The sequence below is a fragment of the Chlamydotis macqueenii genome, chromosome 14, assembly GCF_036417535.1.
Source record: "Chlamydotis macqueenii isolate bChlMac1 chromosome 14, bChlMac1.mat, whole genome shotgun sequence".
Classification (NCBI taxonomy): Eukaryota; Metazoa; Chordata; class Aves; order Otidiformes; family Otididae; genus Chlamydotis; species Chlamydotis macqueenii.
The window spans coordinates 11,310,153-11,328,565 of NC_141569.1; the positions used below are offsets into that span (position 1 = coordinate 11,310,153).

The window sequence follows — 18,413 nt, forward strand, 5'->3', positions numbered from 1 at the left end:
ACGAACATTTGTGTTCTGCAGTGGTGGCTGCAGTCACTTCTGGAGCTGTGCATGCCATTTGTACAAGATTCTGTCTTCAGAAGGCTCCGCAAACCTTCGGTGCAAATCATGACTCACCAGGATAATAATCTTTTGTCTCTAGGCATGTGTGTGCATGTATTTGCAGAGGAAGGGATGCAGAGAAGCTGAGGGAGCTTTTGAAGGCTGCAGAGGGCAGGGAGGGAACGCGTGTGCGCCTCTCAGCATCACCGTGCTGCCTCGGACTGTAGGTGGAGCAGTGCACTGCTGTTCCCAGCGCTGACTGGGATTTGAACTTGCTCATTGGTATTTCCACACACAGCGGCTGTTTGCAATTCTGTGGTGTTACAGAGGAGGGTTTGGCTCTATATTGGGTAACGTAGGGTCTTTGTTGCATCTTCTCTTACTCTTATTTTAGATCTAAGCAGCGCATTTGAGCTATTTCAGTGGTCTTGAAGGAAGGCAGAGTGATCCTGTGGAAGGACACTGGTCTGGGAACCGGCCAGCCTGACTGCATTTCCAGCTCTGCCGTCCTCTGGTGTGTAATGGGGGGGCTTGTTGCTTAATGGCTCCGCACATGTTTAATTCCGACTTAAACAGAGCCGATGGTGCTCAGCCTGCTCTGTGAGGCTCCTTTAGATCACAGTTCAGGAAGCACCGAATGTTGTTGGCGAGTTATTTGCCAAACAGCAAACGTAGACAGGAGAGGGTTGTTTAACTCCATGTGCCATCCCTCTGCTGTGCTGTTCGCGGAGGTCTCTTCCTTATCCTCTCATCTGAGTCCTTTTTGATGAAAGCAGCTAATGCTTGCTGTGCATCTCTCCAACAGTTTATGGGTTGGCAAGGAAAGGAGACGCTGAAGTACTAGCTTGCATTGTGTGGGCACCTGCCCTCAATTCTGCTGTTCACAGAGCTCTCAGGTTTGCACTAATAACGCTCAGCAGGTTCCTCCCTGCTTGTCAAGTGCCTTCTTTAATACGGATGGTTCAAGCATGTCTGCGCAGAGGACTTCCGGAGGCTGATGCTCATTGAGAAATTCAGGCTGAGAGATAAACCTGTTGTCTTGTTTCCAGCCTGTCTACTGCCATTGCCTGTTTTCCCTCTTTGTAGTGCTGGTGCAGCCTTCCACAGAGCTGCTGTGCTGAAAGCAAAGCAGCATCCTTTGAGGAATATGCCTTACCCTCTTGTTTTGTCGAGTATGAAAGCCGTCAAATGTACTGTGGCGGCTTCTTGTTCTGGCATGCAAGTTTCAGCTTGATCTGCTGCCACAGCCTGGTTTGTTCTGCTCCGGGACGGTGAAGGTGTGGGGCTGAGGAGAGGAAGTTCGGGGTTGTGTTGGAGGGTGGGAGACCTGCTGTGAAGTGATGCTTTGGAGCAGTTTGCTGAGGAGCTTTAACAGGAGGAGCTACGAGGAAAGCCTCATTGTTTAGGAGTGAGGGCATTCAGAGTGGATTTGGTTTGTGTTTCTGTTCCCCTGAAACCCCTTTTTATCAATCAGCTATAATAAAGTGTTCTTAACTAGATGAGTGGTGACTAGTACGTGTGGCTCCCAGTAACGCTAAATCCACCACGCTCTGTAATAAAGTTTAATGCCTGAGGTACTTTGCCTAAAAATAGCAAAAAAAAAAAAAAAAAACGGATGGCTGTTAGGGGAAATCTAAATCAGAAGGAAACAAATGGCTTTTAATCTTTCTCTCTGTTTCAGAGTGAAGGATGCCGAGGAAGAAGAAGCCCACAGAGGGCCTGGACTCTCGAGGTCAAGACGAGGAGGAAGAGGAGGAAGATAAGAGGAACACCGCCTATGCCAAGAAGAAGCGCAGTTTTGTGGATGCGTTTATTGTTATATCTGACAGCGATGGAGAGGTCAGTGACTGGCTTGTGGTGCCCAGAGCCTGTGCTGGGCCCTGCTGTTGCAGGAGAGTGCCCGAGCATCCCGCGCAGTGTTTGCTGGGGTCAGGCTTTGCACAAGAGGGTTTTGTGCTGCTCCTTTCCTTACATGTGAGATGAATCAAATCCTGTTTGACTAGGAAATGAATGGTGTGCTTCGTGAGGGTGAGTTATGAGTCTGGGATTTGATAACCAAATCCTCTCAGAACTGAATTTGAAACGTAATTTAAAAGTAACCTTTCCTCAATCCCTTTACAAATCTTTTTTTCATAATTTTTATTTGATTGATTTCCAGCTAAACCATAGAAACATGATTCTGTATTATGTGCAAATAGATAAGAAAATGATTCAGAACACAGGCTTGCGAGTAGCTCAGACACAGCTGGTGTCTGGTAAACCCATGCTGCATTACAGAAGCCTGAGTTTTTAACCCACTTCTGTAGGGTGTAAAGGTGAGCTGTGGTTTGGGTGTGGCTGGTTAAGACATAAAGGCTCAGATCAGTGATCCCTGGTGTCTTCTTACGAACATCAGCCTTACCCTAAAAGATTGAAATGTCCGTGTCTGTTACATTGGCAGTGGGATGAGTGCACGACTCCTGCCCGGGGGAAACCCACAGCCCTAAGAATCCATCCTCAACTTAGCGAAGTACAGGAGAGGAAATTATTCGAATCAATTTTTTATGTATGACTGTTAAGGCTTTTCTCTGTCTTGCCAGTGATTGCGGATCCTTAAGCTGCTTTTTTGTAATTCCACCATTTTCAAAAGCATTTCAGTTCACTCTCAAGCTGTAGATCTTAAATCAAGTCCCTTTCGCTCCCACATCTGCAGCATGCTTCTCTACAATAAGGCGATTATCATGTGAGGAGGGGAAAAGCACTAGAAATAAACAGTAAAAGCTGTAGGGCAAATGATATTGGATGTTTTTCCTTCACGTTGTCTGAGTTCTTTCCCATTGGGAAATTCCCTGAAAGAAATGGAACATATGGCAGTAATAGTTCAGAGAGGTTAAACCCTTAGCTCTGCAATATGCTAAGTTAACTTCAGATGTCTGCTGCATCACTGGCCTTTATTGTGAAACCTATAAGGAAAAAAGAAATCAGCAGCTCTAAGAGCTACTGCAGTACATAAAAGATCAGGACCTGTTATCGTCTGCAATTATTCATCTCAATGTGCACGGATCTGAAAAAAGAGGAAACAAACGTCTCTTAAAACACATCTATAAAAAGGTTAGGCTCCCTGACTGTTCTGTAAGTTTGTCTATAAACAATAAATTCTGATAGCATAATCGGTCATATTACAGAAAAGGATATGCTCAGAGAGGCCGTTAAAGAGCCAATTAGGTTCTGTTTAAGTGACAACAGTTCAGTCAGTTGAATGAGTGGATTTATTCAGTTCAGTCTCTTTCTTTCTGTGAGTCATCAGCTTCCACATCCAGTGCCACAGTCTCTTGTCGTGTTGTTTTCTGCAAAATCAAACCCAAAAATGTGATTTACTTGGTATCTCAAAAAATAACTGTCTGGCTTCTGTAACTGTCTCGGCTCTTCAGGGTACATCAAGTTGAATTCCAATTTTGAACCTTGTATCTGCTGTTCTTGCTCTAGTAAGACCTTGTTGTGTGCTCAAGAAGAGGTGTGGGAAGCTCAGATCAATAGCAATTTTAGAGAACAATACATTCTCAATTAATCTTGCATCTGTTAGGACATGGTTCCTTATGAATCAAAAGCTACAAGGACAATTTGGGCATCATTGATTCGATGGCTTTCTTCCTTGGCAGTCTCTTGGCAGGTATCTATAGAACAAGTCCCTAGTTCTGCTTCCAGACCAGCAGATCTTGTAGCAGCTGCACCTGGAAAGCCTCCAGCTTCTCACTTTTGATGATCTTTGGCAGACTGCCTCTCCTAGGAATTTTTCAGTCATGCTGGATTATCAAGCTCATCCATGTTATTTTGCCAAGTTTTCTTTCTTTGCTCATGTCTATGCTGTGGCATCTGCAGAGCTGCATCAGAAGGAAGTTTTCTGGACATGGAGCTTTCTGATCTCTGCTATATATAATCCTAGATTGGGGAAACACTTTTTTTTTTTTTTTTTTTTCTAAATTTTGTTTTTGGGAAGGGTCAGACAAAATTAGAACAGTCTCTCTGTTTTTGTGGAAACAAGAAGAGATGATCTTCTTGGTGCAGACTGTGTCTCTGAAACACAGACACGATGAATGAGCAAAGTGGTTCCTGTCTCCCCTGGCTGTTTAAATCCTCTGAGGAATTGGTTGCCCACGCAAGAAGATGGGTGGTCATTCACAAATACACGGGATTTCAAGTAGTGCCCAAGAAAGGTCTCTCTAAGCATAGCAGCTCCTGGTCTGTCTTATGAACCTGCTGCTTCAATCGGGCTGTTGATAAAGACTCTCTGACCCCCGGGAATTTCTGAAGCCATGTTTGGAAGGTGGTTGTCACCCAGCAGGAAGCCTGGCTAGGCATGCACTGAGCACAGCCCGAGGCCGAGTAGTTGTGCTGACTTTTTCGACTGACCTGCAGCCTTCAGTGCAGTTGATCCCAAAATGCTGCTGGTCTGCTGTGGGACCTTTCGGAAGGGTTCGTTTTTGCTGGGTGGATCCTTTGGGAACTGCCTCCGCTCGTACAGTTTGCATGACGTCTCACAGGCTCTTTCTGCCAGATCCATCAGCTCTACCAGCCCTTGGGAACATGACAAGACTGCGAGGTGATGGTGCTGTCTATTTCTGCATGGCATCCAGGGCCTGCCTTCCCTCTGGTGTGGAACATCCCTTTGCCCGAATATTCCTGTGTTTGGAGACACTCGCAGTCTGGGGAAATAGCAGCGTGTGTTGATGTTCCAGATCAGATGTTGCTTTCAGTAGAAAGAGGGAGGTGTGTTTGGGCATCGGCTAGAATACCCGGCCACCGCCTTGTCCTGTTCTCCGTCAGCTGTGGCAGTGGGCACTCGTCTCGGGACCAGGCATGGCCTGAGGGACATCCTTCTGTGGAGAAGATGGTGCTGGAAACATCACAGCTAGGATGGCAGTGCCCGCCTCACACCGCTGACCATCTGAGCAAAGCAGAGCCACGGGGGAGTACCGCTGCAGCACCTCGCTGTCCTCATGGGCTCTGCTGTGGTACCGAGGGACCCAGTGCCTCCAGTTCCCAGAGGAGAGCGCAGTGCGAGTGCGCTCTCGAGGAGGCTTTGCTGCGCTCACTCCTGTGAAATCCAGTTGGTCTGAATCCAGGCTCCTCACAGCCTGGTAAAAGCCCTTTTTTTCTGCAGAGGCCTCCCTCCTGCCTGTCAGGAACTACATGTCTGGCACGAGCCCCGTTGTGTCTCGTTGTTCAAGTCTCCACTTCCAGCAGGTTTGTTCTAATGAGCTGAAAGACAGAGCAGAGCTGAAACAGATTCTGAACTGAAGTCAGAGACTAATAAACTAGGGTGTGATATTAATTTCAGCAGCAGCCTTGGCTAGAGCCAAACATGGCACTTCCAACATCTAATTGGCTTTTAAAAATAAATTAGTCTGGTTTTCATCTGCGTATTTCCCATGCAGGACGTGTGGTGTTTGGCTGTGCCCTGTTGTTAGATGGTCCCAACTGCCATTGAGCAGTAAAATTACCCAGACCTTTTGACTTTGCAGTCTGCACTATTAGCTGTGGAGACATTCTTCTGTAGCCTTTCCTTCCCTGAGTCAGTAGAAGCTGATTTCTGTGGTTTAAGATGTGGATTCGAAGGAGCAGGATGTGGGAGGCTGGCTACTGGCTTCCATTTACGGGCTTTTAGAGGCGAATGGAGCTCTATCTGTTTCTGCTGGCAGTCGGGTTCTCTTAAGTATGTGCAAAAGCATTTTTAAAATGGAATTTGATTTCCTGCTGTCTGGTGAAACCAGGCAGGTTAAAAAAACGAGGAGGAATAGTGGCTGCCTTCCACTAAATGTGTAGGGAACTTTGGAAACCTGTCTTTTTCTTGATCTGTGTACAATGCTGACAGTGAAATTGCTCATAAGAGAGCATCATAAATTAAACTGCGGAGCCTGACACACAGGAAGAGAATTTGGATTCCTTCTGGCCATTATGCTTTAAATTGACGGCAGAGGAGGAGAGACGCTATCCAGGCTGGCACGGAGCAGAGGTGCGCAGTTCCCACCTCGCCTCCGCTCTAATAATTAGTTTCCCCTGGAAGTTGTGTGTTGGAGATGACCTTGTAACTACAAGCATTGGCTACAGTTTGGGAATATTTTAATTGATTAAGATTATTTTTGGACTAGTGATCTTATTAGAAAGGCAGTTGGTTGAGTAGCCCCCTGAGTTCCTATTATCCTTGTAGACAGATGAGCATTAAAGGGTTGGGTCAGAAAGTGCAAGCCCTGTTGTCTTCTCTGAATTTTCTTTACCCCTTCTGTTTCTACCATCCATGCCTGCATTTATGCAGAACACTCCGGGGCCTGCGAGGCTTTCTCCCAGCAGAGGTACAAACAGCTATAAATCCTAATTAAAAGGTATGTTTTATTTTCTGGGTTTAAAAATAAAGAAGATTTAAGAATTCTTGGAATTGAGATGTGTGTGTATATTTTGGCCCATCAGGATTAATTGGATTTGCTTCAGCGGTTCCCTGTACCGTGGGTGTTTGGTAGAATGCTGCTGAGCAATTTAAACATCTTTCTCAAATGTATGAGGTTGTGAGGTTCATACAACACGTGTCCTGCAATAATTTTGCTGCTGCCACTGTTGTAGATGTCGAGATTCTTCAGGACCCAGCATGGGGAACCGAGGCTGCATGGTGAAACCGGGCAGCCCACCTGGTGCTGGACGTGCCGTTCACCTCCAAAGCCCCGGATGCGTTTGAGCCCCACCTTGTCCTGTGGTGGATATTGTAAACGTGTGTCTGTGTGCACAGGGCAGGCACCGGCAGCCGTGGGAAGTCTGGTGCGCTCATAAATCACATCCATGCCCTGGAAGAGAGCTGGGGATGAGAGTGTCAGGGTTGACCTTCCGGCAAGTGCAAGAGTGATGAGGGGAAGATTGATGCCTAGAGAGGAGAGCTGGGGATTTACAGAGCCTGCTAGGATTACATTGCCCCTGTCTTAAGCTGGAGTAGGTTTAGCACTGTTAGACGGGGCTCTGGGGGAAAGCAGGAGAGCTGTTGCTTAACCCCATCCAGCATATAATCCTAGCGTGATCCTGATACGATCCCACAAACTGTTCCCTGCTCCCTTAGGTGTGAGCTGTCCGCAATGTCAGCATGGGGCTGCCGCTGCAGACCAAGGCAGGGTGATTCAGAGTAGGAGAACCTGTGGCTTATGGAAAACTGGAGAAGGGTGACGTGCCAGGGCCCTGGAAGAGAGAGGATTTAACCTGCTAAGCGTGAGCTAGGCAGGCTCAGAAGACAGCCTCCATCTTCCAGCAAGAGAGAATCTGGCTGTACAGCAGCCTTTTGGAGACACAGAGGCAGATCTTACAAGCAGGGTACCAAAACCAGGCTGAGTGGGGAAGAGAAGGAATCGACCAAAGGAAAAAACCCTTAGGCGCAAAAATGGGTGTGCGTGGGGACTGTTGGGCTTGATTGCTGCTTTGTTGTGAGCTGATTCTTAAATCTGTGGAAGTGAGGAATGGCATAGGTATTAGGGGATGTAAAAGCTGTAACGTATTAGGGCTTTAGGAAACCACTTAATAGTATGTCTTGCAAAATCTTAGTTGGATAAATAATTCAATTTGGTCTAGATAGTAACATTCCTGGATTGAAATCCTGCTAAAAGACTGTCGGCAAAAGCTGATGATGAACAGGAGGGGCTCATTTAGGGGAGATGTAAAGCCGAGGCCAGGAGGATCAATATTAGGTCTGTGTGTGTTTTAACATCCTCATTAACGATCTGTAAGAGGGAGCAAGTGGTGTATATACATTAATAAAATCTACAGATAACACTAAAGCTGGAGATGTCTTGAACAAAACTCAGCCAGCAGTGCAGTCCAAAGGACTTCACAGGTTCAGAAACACGGGCAACGGACAGCAGAAATTGATTACACTTGGAAGTAAGCAGTGGATCTCTTTGCATTAAAGAAGCCCAACCGCATGCCCCACCCTGAAGCCCCCCTGCTTGCACAGGAGGTGGTGTGAGGCACACGCGTGTGGCCAGTTTGCCGTGACTCTTGTGGACATCAAAACCAACTGCAGCTGCAGACGGAGCCGTGTGAAGCCCCATCCTAGCCAGGCGTGAGTCTCTGCCTGAAACACTGGGTTTGATTCTAATCCTACCTGATTTAAAGAGACAAATTGGAAGGGGTCCAGTACCAGCCTTCGGTAATGTGTACGCCCTCGCTTAAGCCGTTAGGACAGCAACTCGCATAAATGTGTGCCAATTAAGCCTGTGACCATTCTCGTCGCAGTCCGTATGCTTAAAGCAGCCTGCACTTAAGTTGTTCTTGTGGGCATTATTCCGGGAGGCCTCGAGATGACACATTTCTGAAGTATTCAGGCTTCAGAAATGAAACTGTTGTGGCCATACAATGACAGGATAGCACTCGGAGCAAATACAGCTGGCTCTCCTGCCCTTGGGGTGCATTAGCGTGGGTCTCCAAAAACGGCTAGGATTTTGGTTTTGGTCACCTGAAATTGTCTGGGCAGAGTACAAGAAGCTGCATGGCAGGAAACAGTCCTGGCTTACAGGTGTGCGATGTTCAGTTATAAAAAGGTTTTGTTTTTCTGTTGTGAGTGCTTACAAATACCAATGTTTTAGCAAGACCAAACAAATCCTCTCTAAAATCATGGGCAGCAGGTGCAGTGCATGGTGGTGACTGGCATGAAATCTATTGTCTCTCCTATTTCTCTTGTTTATGTCAGTCTGTAACTCTTTTTGCTCGTTATGCTTATCACACAGTTTTTAATAGTTACAGAATGTGCTTGAATTATGTTTGAAATTCAAATTTAACACAAATAGAGGCTTGTTCTTGAACCAGTATTTGTGTGTCTGAGTGGGGGGGGGGGGAGCTGGTAGTATTTCTGACATATTGTATGCACTCACCATATTTTTTTTCCATTTCAGCAGGAGTCAAAGGAAGAGAGTGCGTTGCAAAAGAAGAGAACAAAACAGCAGCTGGATAGAACGAAGTTTGCTGCTAAAAGAAAAATCGCACGTAGGTCTTGAGCGTGGGGCTGGGGAAATAGACTGGTGCTCAGCAGCTTCTGCTGTTTGTGTTAGAGATTTATTTCCCTTGCAGAAAGGCTGTTGTGGTGTGGCTGGGGATGCACAGCTCTCGGAGAAGACCCTTCTCAGGGGTAAAATTTGCCTTTCTGAATAGGCAGACTGTCACTTGTTTGTTTCCCAGGCGGCATGTGTGCAGACTGGTGCGCTTCCAAAATAAGTATATGAGGGTGTCAGTACCTCACCAGGTTTCAAAATTGGTTGAAGCCGATCTGAAAGCACTGTCAGTCACAAACTGCTTTCCTGTTCGGGCTCCTCTGCTGCTGTCTTTCCCTGAAACATCACGATGGTCTGACCCGGCAGTCGCAGCTCAGGAAAGATCTGAGTCGCAGCTGACAGTTCTCTGAAATCATCGGCTCGTAGTGCGGGGGCAGCCGGAGAAGCCAGCAACGTTGGGCATCATAAGGAAGGGTGTTAAGAACAAGAGATTTGTTTTGCGTCATTTTGCTGTTATATAAAGTGTTGGTGCACCCACATCAACAGCGCTGTGTGCAGTTCTGGTCTCTGCGTCTCAAGGACACGGTGGTGCATCCGCAGAAGGGCAACCCAAGCTGTGAAGGGGATGGAGCAGCTGCCTTGTGAGGAGAGACTGGAAACCCTGGGGCTGCTCTGTTAGGAGAGAAAGCTGGGATCAGGAAGGCAGTGTCTGAGCTGAACACAGAGCGGTTGTTTCTCAGCCCCTACAGCTGGGGTGCAGTTGGTGGAAATAGGAGGAGGTAGATAGGTTTAAAATGGGTGAGGGAAAGTAATGCTTCACACAGCATGTGGTGAACTCCTGGAAGTTTATGTCACAAGAGGTTGTGGAGGAGCCAGCATCAGCAGCTTTGATAAAGGATTAAATGCATTCACGGACAATAGGTCTATAAACAGATGCTAAAGGCAACAGGCTCGTAATCTGAAAGAGCATTCCTGAATGCTGGGATGTGCAAGCAGAAGGGACCACTGACCGTGGCCAGGTTTGCCTGTCCTCCCCGTACAGCACCACTTGTCAGAGCGGCCAGGCAGGTGGAGCGTTGCCTTGCCGCAGCGGATCCGCTCTCCCGTTCTCATGCTCTGCAAGGCAGCAGTCCATCTCGCATGTTAAATTCAGAATGTTTTAAAATGAGAGAGATGTTGTCTCCTGCAAAACCCAAAGCAATAACTGAACAAAATGGAGCACGCCAGTGCTCCGCAAGCAGCGGCAGTTGGGCTCGTCAGTCCTCAGAGGGCTTCTGTGAATTAAATTGTTTTTAATAGAGGCCTAAGGCCATAGCATGAAACAGCCTGACTCTTTGTGGGAGTTGGAATCCACTGTGCGTGTCCTGTGTTGAGCAAGTAAGATAGCAAAGTCAGAGACAGGGGAAGAGTTTTTCATTTTTTTTTTTTTTTTTTTCCTTCTTTTTCTCCCAAAAGAAACAGAACACCAAATAAAAGCTGACCCCCCGCTTTGGAGATGTTGTTAAAATGTGACCAAGCGTATGGTGCTAAGAACAGGGAGCTGCTGAAGTTGGATGTCCTCATTGCATCATCGAGCGCGATGGGTTTCGGGAGCTGGCGCTGTGCGAGAGGTGTTTGCTGTGCTCCAGAAAATCCACGGGAGACAGGGCCGGCTCTCTGGCTCTTGTATAATGTTTTGCTGCGTTTCTAGATATATAAATTCTGGGTAATAGTTTTTCTCTTCCCGGGGCAAAAGCTGCCTTTTTTTTTTAGCATGCGTGTCTGCCTCCTCAAAGCGTAGGAGGTTGGGGGTGCCCGGCGCCGCTCGGTCGGAGAGCAGTCGCTTGTTTAAGCACATGTGATGGTGGGTCTGTTCTCTCATTTATGGGAAGCTATAATTAGACTTTTGGTGTTTGCTTTTAGGCAAATTAAGATTTGAAGTAGTAATTATTTTTCTCAGTGTCTTTAAATAAATTCTTTGAATTGCGAGGCAAATTGGTCTTTTGTAAAGATTCGGTGCTTCTGGGTAGAGCACGTTCTGTCTCCTCAAAACTGGCAAATTTCAGATACTTGCAGGCTCTGGTTATAAAGCGTATCCTCCCATTTTTTGCTTTGTTGTGGTTTTATTCATTTTAACCTAAAGCCATAACTAAAATATATCTGTGACGTTTCATCTTGACAGGATAAATGGAAATATAAAAACCCAGAGAAGTCTCTCTCTCTTTTTCCAGAGGAAGTCAGTGCTTTAAAGCACATTTGAATGTTTTTACTGTAATTGCACTTTGGATATGTGGAAATACTGAGATCCCACATTTCCATTATTTTTGAGTAAATCTCTTATTAGTAAGTGTTGGAACTACAACTAGTGGGTTTTGCATCTAATTCACTTTGCAAATGTCAAAATGGAACATAAACCACTTAGCAAATTGCTGTATTAGCATTTAAAAAGGCTCTGAAATGGTTTAATTTGTTTAGAGCTGCAGTGTCTTAAAAACAGTTTCTCCCTGACCCCTCCTTCCCATCTGTGGGTTTCCTGGATGCCGTGGTCCCCGGAGAGGCGCTAGGATTTCGTGCTGCATTGGGATGGACGTGTGGTGAGTGGATTTGGGAGTGTGAGACGCAGGATTCCCAGCCGGAGGTGCCAGTGCTTCCCCACCCAGCAGCGGGGACGAGCTTCTGCGAGGCGTGCGATGTCTGTGAGCTGAGCGTAACAGAGTTGGTACAGATGGAGAGGGGTCGCTCTTCCCAAGGGCTGCGGGAGCCCCCGCCTTGCCAGCACATTCTGGAAGCGTGGCTCGCCTCCGCTGCACCCTCAGTGCTCGCTCCCGGAGCGTCCCAGAGGTCTGTTTGCACACACTAATTGGGGGCTAACAGTCTGGGTTTCTAATCATCGTAAATTATGACCAGAGCAATCAACATCGAGTTTAATAAAACACACGGTGCTGAGAAATGATCAGATGTGGAGCACGAGATACCGTCAGCTCCGACCGCTTAGCTTAAAGCAGGTCAGGTCTCCTGGAAGGCATGAGCAGGGCTGCTGTTCGCTCTCCTCACCGTGATGCCAGGTGGATGTAAACTCAAGATTTCCCGTCTCCAGAGCACCTACTCAACTGGAATGTGCACTAAGTGCATCTTGTTTGTCACTGGTTTCTTTGCCAGAGGCAGCATTTGTCTGGCACATTCCTGGTCCCCAGAGGGGAAATTGCTGTGCCAGAGAGGGAGAAGAAAACAAAATGTACAGTAGTAACTCGCCAAAAAATGTTTCTTTTTATTAAGCTTCATGGATATTGATAGACTGAACGGGTGAACACTCAGGCCCCCGTTTTAATTTCAGCACGTGGAAAGTCTTGTGTTGTGGAGCGCTCATCACGTGCAGTAGTTTACTTGCACATGTCAGAGTTTGCAGGATTTGGCCTGATTGCTGGATGGTTTGGGCGGGGAAACAAATCAGCATACATTTTCTGAATGCTTGGGAGGTGTTTGGTGTTGTGGAAATGCTGCGTGTTACTGCTGTTCGTGGGGACGAGAGCCTTCATACGCTGGACTGTCGTGTGCTTTCCATTAAAGGATGCATTTTTTTTTTCCCTGGTCCCTCCTGGCTGTGACATCATAGAGTGACTTTGTCCAAGGACAAAAGATCCCCACGAGCCCTGAGTGCAATGCAGCCTGCCTTCACTTCAACATCTCTCTTAATTTTTAAATAAATTTAAAAAAAAAACAAACCCCAACTTAAACCTAAGTGCTGATTTAGTAGGACGTGGAATCTACAGCTGGTAATCAGAACAGTCCAAAAATGCTTCAGATCCTGCTTGGGTGGGGGAGAACCAGCCTGCCATTAGCAAGGAGCTGGGGGAAGGGCAAAGCCAAGCCTGCTGCTGTGTGGATGCACCTCAATGCAGTCGAGCGGCGATGCGCAGGCTGTGCTAAGACCAGTGCGATCCCGGGCTGCTTCAAGGGAGGCTGTGCTACTGTATTTCAGTGGCAGCTGGTATGAAAAGAATGGGTTAGAAAATGGGAGCTTGCAACTTCTGAATGCGTCTTTATCCAGGGAAACGTCTGTTTCCAAAACAGGCTGCAGTGAAGGCATGTTTTGTGCTTGGGCGGCCTTCCTGTTCAAATCGCGTCTATTAAAGCTCTTCCAGCCCATCAGAGAGCAAGCCTGAAGGTTCATGCATGAGATGGCGCGTGCAGGATTCTGCCTGAAGGAGGGAGCGGGTTTTGAAGGAAATCTGTCAATTTGTTTAGAGTGAGAAAATGTATTTTTCAGCTCCTGAGAGTGCTGTTGAGTTGTTTTCCGAGCTGCACTCCATTCTACAGGCATTGTGTATTTTAAGCGTAGTGAAAGTGTTGGATTGAGTCTAAGTAAATAAATGTTTTCCAAAGTAACTGCTTTGTTTCTAAATAGCCAGTCTTGGCTTCTAGTTTGCTCTGAGTGAGGAATATTTCAGGAAGAATTTTCCTGCTGAAATAGCAGTTACCACTGTAGGAAACCTGTTTCCCATGCATGACTGACTTAGTGATGCAGTGGAGTGGTAATGCAAGCAGAAGGGGATGGATGCATGCTCCATAATACCACCGAGCAAGTAACATTATCCTCCACAGAGCTCTCCATCTGCGGCTTGGGGTGAAAAACATGTAACTCTTTTGCTCCGGGGTCGGTCTCCTGTGGTATTGCAGGTATCTGCATGTCAGAAGGCAGTGAGACGTGCTGTTTGGCTAGAAAAAAAAGTGTGTTAAAGAAGATGTGGTCTTTATCCTGCCTTGCTGCTGAGCCTCTGATATAAAAATGAACATGCTTTGGAGATCTGTCCTTTTCCTCTCTCCTTGAACATGTGTTCTGCAGCTGTAGAGTATGTTGTTTGATGAGGGAAAAAAAGGTGTCCCACTGTAGTTACATTCTCAGGGAGTCAGAGTTTAGATTGCAGAAACCCTAACTGAAGTTCCTGACTCAGATTACTCTTCATTCAGTGTTGCCTGTTGGGGTTTTGGTGATGACTTTTCGGGAAAGCTGAGGTTCACATGTTTTGCTCTGCATTCCTCCTGGGGAGGTGGGACCCTTGGACATCTCTCCCAACAGTTGGATATATGTTGGGTGTTCACATGCACCTTCAGCTGTGACTTGACATTATTTATTTTCTTCTGCTGCAGAGATGACTGAAGAGGAACAGTTTGCACTGGCTTTGAAAATGAGTGAGCAAGAAGCCAGACAAGTGAACTGTCAGGAAGAGGAAGAGGAGGAGCTCTTGAGGAAGGCCATTGCTGAGAGCCTTAGTGTAAGTGCGCTTCTGTGAAGAGGCTTACTAGGGTTCTTCAGCAACATTGCTTTCTGTGCTTGCTTTCCCACACGGCACAAAAGAAGGTTATGCTGGGCGTCTGGCTATTTCCAGCAAGAGCTGGAGCTACAGCAGTCGCAGAGTAGTTGTTTGGTGCCATTCCCAGTGCAAGGGGCATATGAAGTCTGACCTTGTCTGTCCTCTGTTTTGGGGTACACAGTTCTGATTGGAGGGGGTCTGCAGTCCAGGTGACAGCTGCCAGTGTGCTGGGGAGCTTGGTAGGCTCTGCTGATAGAGAACATGCCTCTCGGAGAATCAATTTTTTTGTTTTTCAGAGCTGTCAGCCCTCTGATGCAACCCCTCAGTTGTCTGCAGAAGTGCTGGGCACGCAAGGCCAAAGCGAGCCCGCCGAGAAAGAAGGCTCTGAGATCCTGGGAGGTCTGGCGCTTTGCCCTGACACCCCTCGCTCCGAGTGCAGCTCCCACTCACACAGCAGCAGAGCTAATGGGAACGGACAGATGGATGTCGCCCGGAGCCCTCTGGTAGTGTTGAAGAGGTTAAGCCAGGAAATCGTTGAAAGCTCACTAGTATCCAGCATAATCGTGTCTCCAGGGAAGGGCCAGCCTGTGACAAGGTCAAGTGAAAAGGCTTCCTCACCAGCAAAAAGTGATTCTAGTAACATGTTAACCAGCGCTTTTGGAGAGGACCTCGTCTCTTTGAGTCCCACCTTTGGTAGGGTGACTTCAGGCTCCTGGCGACTGACACCTCGGAGACTGTTCACAAGCCCCTCCAGCTCTTCCGAAGCAACAGGCCATGAACCAAAAGAGCAGCCCCTGCCCTGCACTGGCCATTCTATGGGAGAAGCTGGTGCTGGGAGCTCTGCCACGCTTTGGAAGAGCTGGACCGCAGAACCGTGTTGTAGCCCCAGGAGGAGTGGTGGAGGAGCAGGTACCAAACACACCTTGCAGACCGGGCACGCCGCCAAAGTCTGTGTTTCCACAGAGCAAGCAGAGCCGAACGAGGTGTCCGACAGCACCTCTGAGCTTTGCATGCTGAATGCGGCGGAGGAGAAGCACAAGCAGGAGGAGGCCAGAGACACAGTGCACTATTACTGGGGCATCCCCTTCTGCCCCAAAGGGGTGGACCCCAACCAGTACACCAAAGTCATCTTGTGTCAGCTGGAGGTTTACCAGAAGAGCCTGAAGCAGGCTCAGAGGCAGCTATTGCATAAGAAGGAGTTTGGTAACCCAGTTGTGCCCAGTTCTACCCTGAGCCAAAATGAGGTTGGGAAAGGAGAGCAGATAAGCAGGGAGAACGGAGTTGCTGATGATACAGAAGATGGAGACCCAGACAGGCAGAAGGAGTCTGAGAGCATCACCTGGCTCCTCCATTCGAAGAGGAGGGAGGCAGAGAGTCCAGGGCACAGCATGGAAGAGGAGAAGAACTCCACTTCTGATGATGAGCCGACCACAAGCTACTGCCAGGTAGGAGGTTCACACTGAGCCGTCACGCTCCTCTGTTCATTTTAGGGTTCAGTCCAGTCTGCAAAGTAGGCACTGCTGTTTAATGCTTCTCTTAAATTTAGGGACTTCCTCCCCTAGCCACACAGCTCACTATGAAAGGGAGAGGAAAAGTGCACAGACTGATACCAGCTCCCAAGTGGCAGGGGCCATCATGCAGCCTGGCAGTCGTCCATTAATGCACCACTGAGATAAAGACTTCAGGCTGACTTGTCCTTCTCAAGAGGGTGCAGCCTGGCAGGGCATCAGAGTGGTGAGCACTGAGATGATGCTGACCACTGCCAGCTCTAGCAGACTAGTTTATAATCCCAGGGCTGAGTGGGGAGCCCTGCTTTTTCCTTCTCAGACAGAAATGTGGCTTTTTTCCTTGCAGCACAGCCTCTCCTTTTTGCACCTACACGCTTGTCCGCATCCCTACGTGGTTCACCCTTGCAAATGCTCTTTTCCCTCGTGGTCCTGCAGTTGAGGCCAGGAGAGGCTCTGTGTGCTCACAAGCATCTTCTGCCTGCCCAGAGCGATCTGTCATCACGGCAGTGCTCCTCGTCCTTGTTCTGGTGGTTGGGCGCCGTCTCCCCGGTTTGCTCGTTGGGTCTGCTAGACGCTAGGTGTCAGCCTCTGTCTCCATCAGGGCTCTCTCGTTGGAGCGGAAGGCAGCTTTCTGTCACTGCTAAGTTTAAACAGATTGCTAGTCAGATGAAGTATTTATTACTGCTGTATTTTAGGTTTGTGTCAGCCTTTTCCAACCCTCATTTTTCATAATGACTTCACTCCCGGATCATTGTATAACTTTATCTTCTCTATGACTGAAGCCTCGGCTCTGTTGTTCCTGTTTTCGAGTGTATTTGATCATTTACCCCGGTGTTAGAAAGATACTTAACTTGTTTTGTGATATTTATATTCTGTCTTGTAATATTGAACACTTAGGAAAAATGTCATGTCTGCATTTTCTGGTTGCAGAAAAAGTGCAGAGCAGCCTGTGCTGAAATGTGACTTTTCATGACAGTGCTTTGGCTTGGGTTTAGCAGATATGGATTTAAACAAGCCTTAGAGGTGACCTGCAGAGGAGAGAAACAGCCTTGTGCCCTTTTTCATTTCTTTAGGATGAAAAGAAAAAGAAACAAAAGACCTGAAAGGTTCTTAAGGCAAACTGCTTTTTTTTTTCCTCTGTCTTTTCCCTTGGAAACGGAGGTGTCATTAATCTGGCAGATTGGGGTGACTGCAGGTCTGTGGAGGTGTCCGCTAAAGCCCTTGGAAAGCTACGGCAGCTGGGAAGGTCGTGAACTTTTAATTGGTATTGAAAATTGTGGGGTATTTTTTTTAATATTATCTATGTGATGCTAATATCTAATTAATTCTTGGGGAGAAAAGAGGTTTTAGTGGTGCTGAGTGGGAACTTGCAATGTACTCATCCTGACCACAAGAGCTCTCTCAAAGAGCCATAATGTGTATGTAGATGTAGTGTTTCTTTTAAGGTGAAAAATATGGAAGGGGAGAGGGAACAGAATTTAAAATTGCAACCCTAGCCCAAAATTTGCCAATCTTTTATTTACTTGAGAGACAATAATTTCTAAATGCCCTTTCATCTGTCTTATCACACCCAGCTTGAGAGGTTGCTTCCTTCTTTCGCCTCTCTGTGCAATCACACACTGAGGCCAGTGCAGGTGATTTACTTGCAAGATCAATATGTTTGATGTTTGCTTGTGCCTTGTCTCCATTTTTTTTTTCCTCCTATCAAATACAATTCCACCGGCAGCGACAACGGAGAGGCTCAGGGCAGCCGTGTCCCCGGTGTGCTTGGAGACCCCGGCTGCCTGTGCTGCCCTGGGGCTCCCCCGTGCCACTAGGGCTGCTTTGCTGGTGGGGATGGTGGGAGATTTTAGGCTGTGCCGAGGCTAGAAACCATCCATGGGGACTCAAAGCTACCCTCAAAAAAGCTGCGTGCCTTGTGTTGTACCAGTGAAATGAAGGTGCAAGTGCTGTGCTCGAGGGAGCCTGCCTGTACCCCTGCTTGGAAACCCTCACCTGGAGCGGGCAGAGACGTTGCACCCTGGCTGCGGCCGACCGCTGCGACTGCCGCCCGCAGCCAAGGGATGTTTGCACACAGCAAATCCTGCTTGTCAGGAGATCTCGCAGCCTGTGAACCTGCACTAACTAACTTCAGTGCTAATAGAATCAATTCGCTCCTAGCCTTTCAAATAAGGTTAGGGGACTCTTCATCTTTAAAAGATTCAGATGGAAAAGACTCAATTCTGGAGAGTTAAGAGTCTGGTGACCTGAATTAGTGCCATACCTCGTAACATATGTGCTAGGAAGAACAGAAACATGGCCCAGTGTTGGTGACCAGCGCAGAGGCATTAAGATACGCGCAGTTCAGGAAAAAGAGAAATAAAAATAAAGAAGGAGGTGTGGTCTTTTATGTTAATGGTGAGTTAGGCTGTGAGGAAATAAAGGACAGTGTAGATAAAACAGAATATTTGGAGGCTGGAGTCACTTTAGGGAAATCTGACAGCAGGCTTTGTTTTGCGGCTTGCTGGGGAAGTGCATCAGCCATCCAGGAGTGGAGCTGATCGAAGTTGAAAGCTATGGTGGAAATCAAACTCGGA

General features: G+C 47.4%; 1 protein-coding gene across 7 annotated transcripts in view; it reads left to right on the forward strand.

Moving 5' to 3' along the window:
- The window catches only part of UIMC1 (ubiquitin interaction motif containing 1), a 38,973-nt gene that overhangs the window by 2,638 nt on the left and 17,922 nt on the right, over positions 1-18,413 (forward strand). For 6 of the 7 annotated variants that reach the window (XR_015260095.1, XM_086758726.1, XM_086758728.1 and 3 more), the window contains exons 2-5: positions 1,724-1,881; positions 8,943-9,033; positions 14,166-14,290; positions 14,626-15,774. Coding sequence is in view for 6 of the 7 variants with exons in the window: in XM_086758726.1 (XP_086614852.1) it covers positions 1,732-1,881; positions 8,943-9,033; positions 14,166-14,290; positions 14,626-15,774 (1,515 nt within the window). In the remaining variant the exon portion in view is untranslated. The remainder of the gene's footprint in view (positions 1-1,723; positions 1,882-8,942; positions 9,034-14,165; positions 14,291-14,625; positions 15,775-18,413) is intronic. The other variant, XM_086758727.1, reaches the window with a different exon arrangement.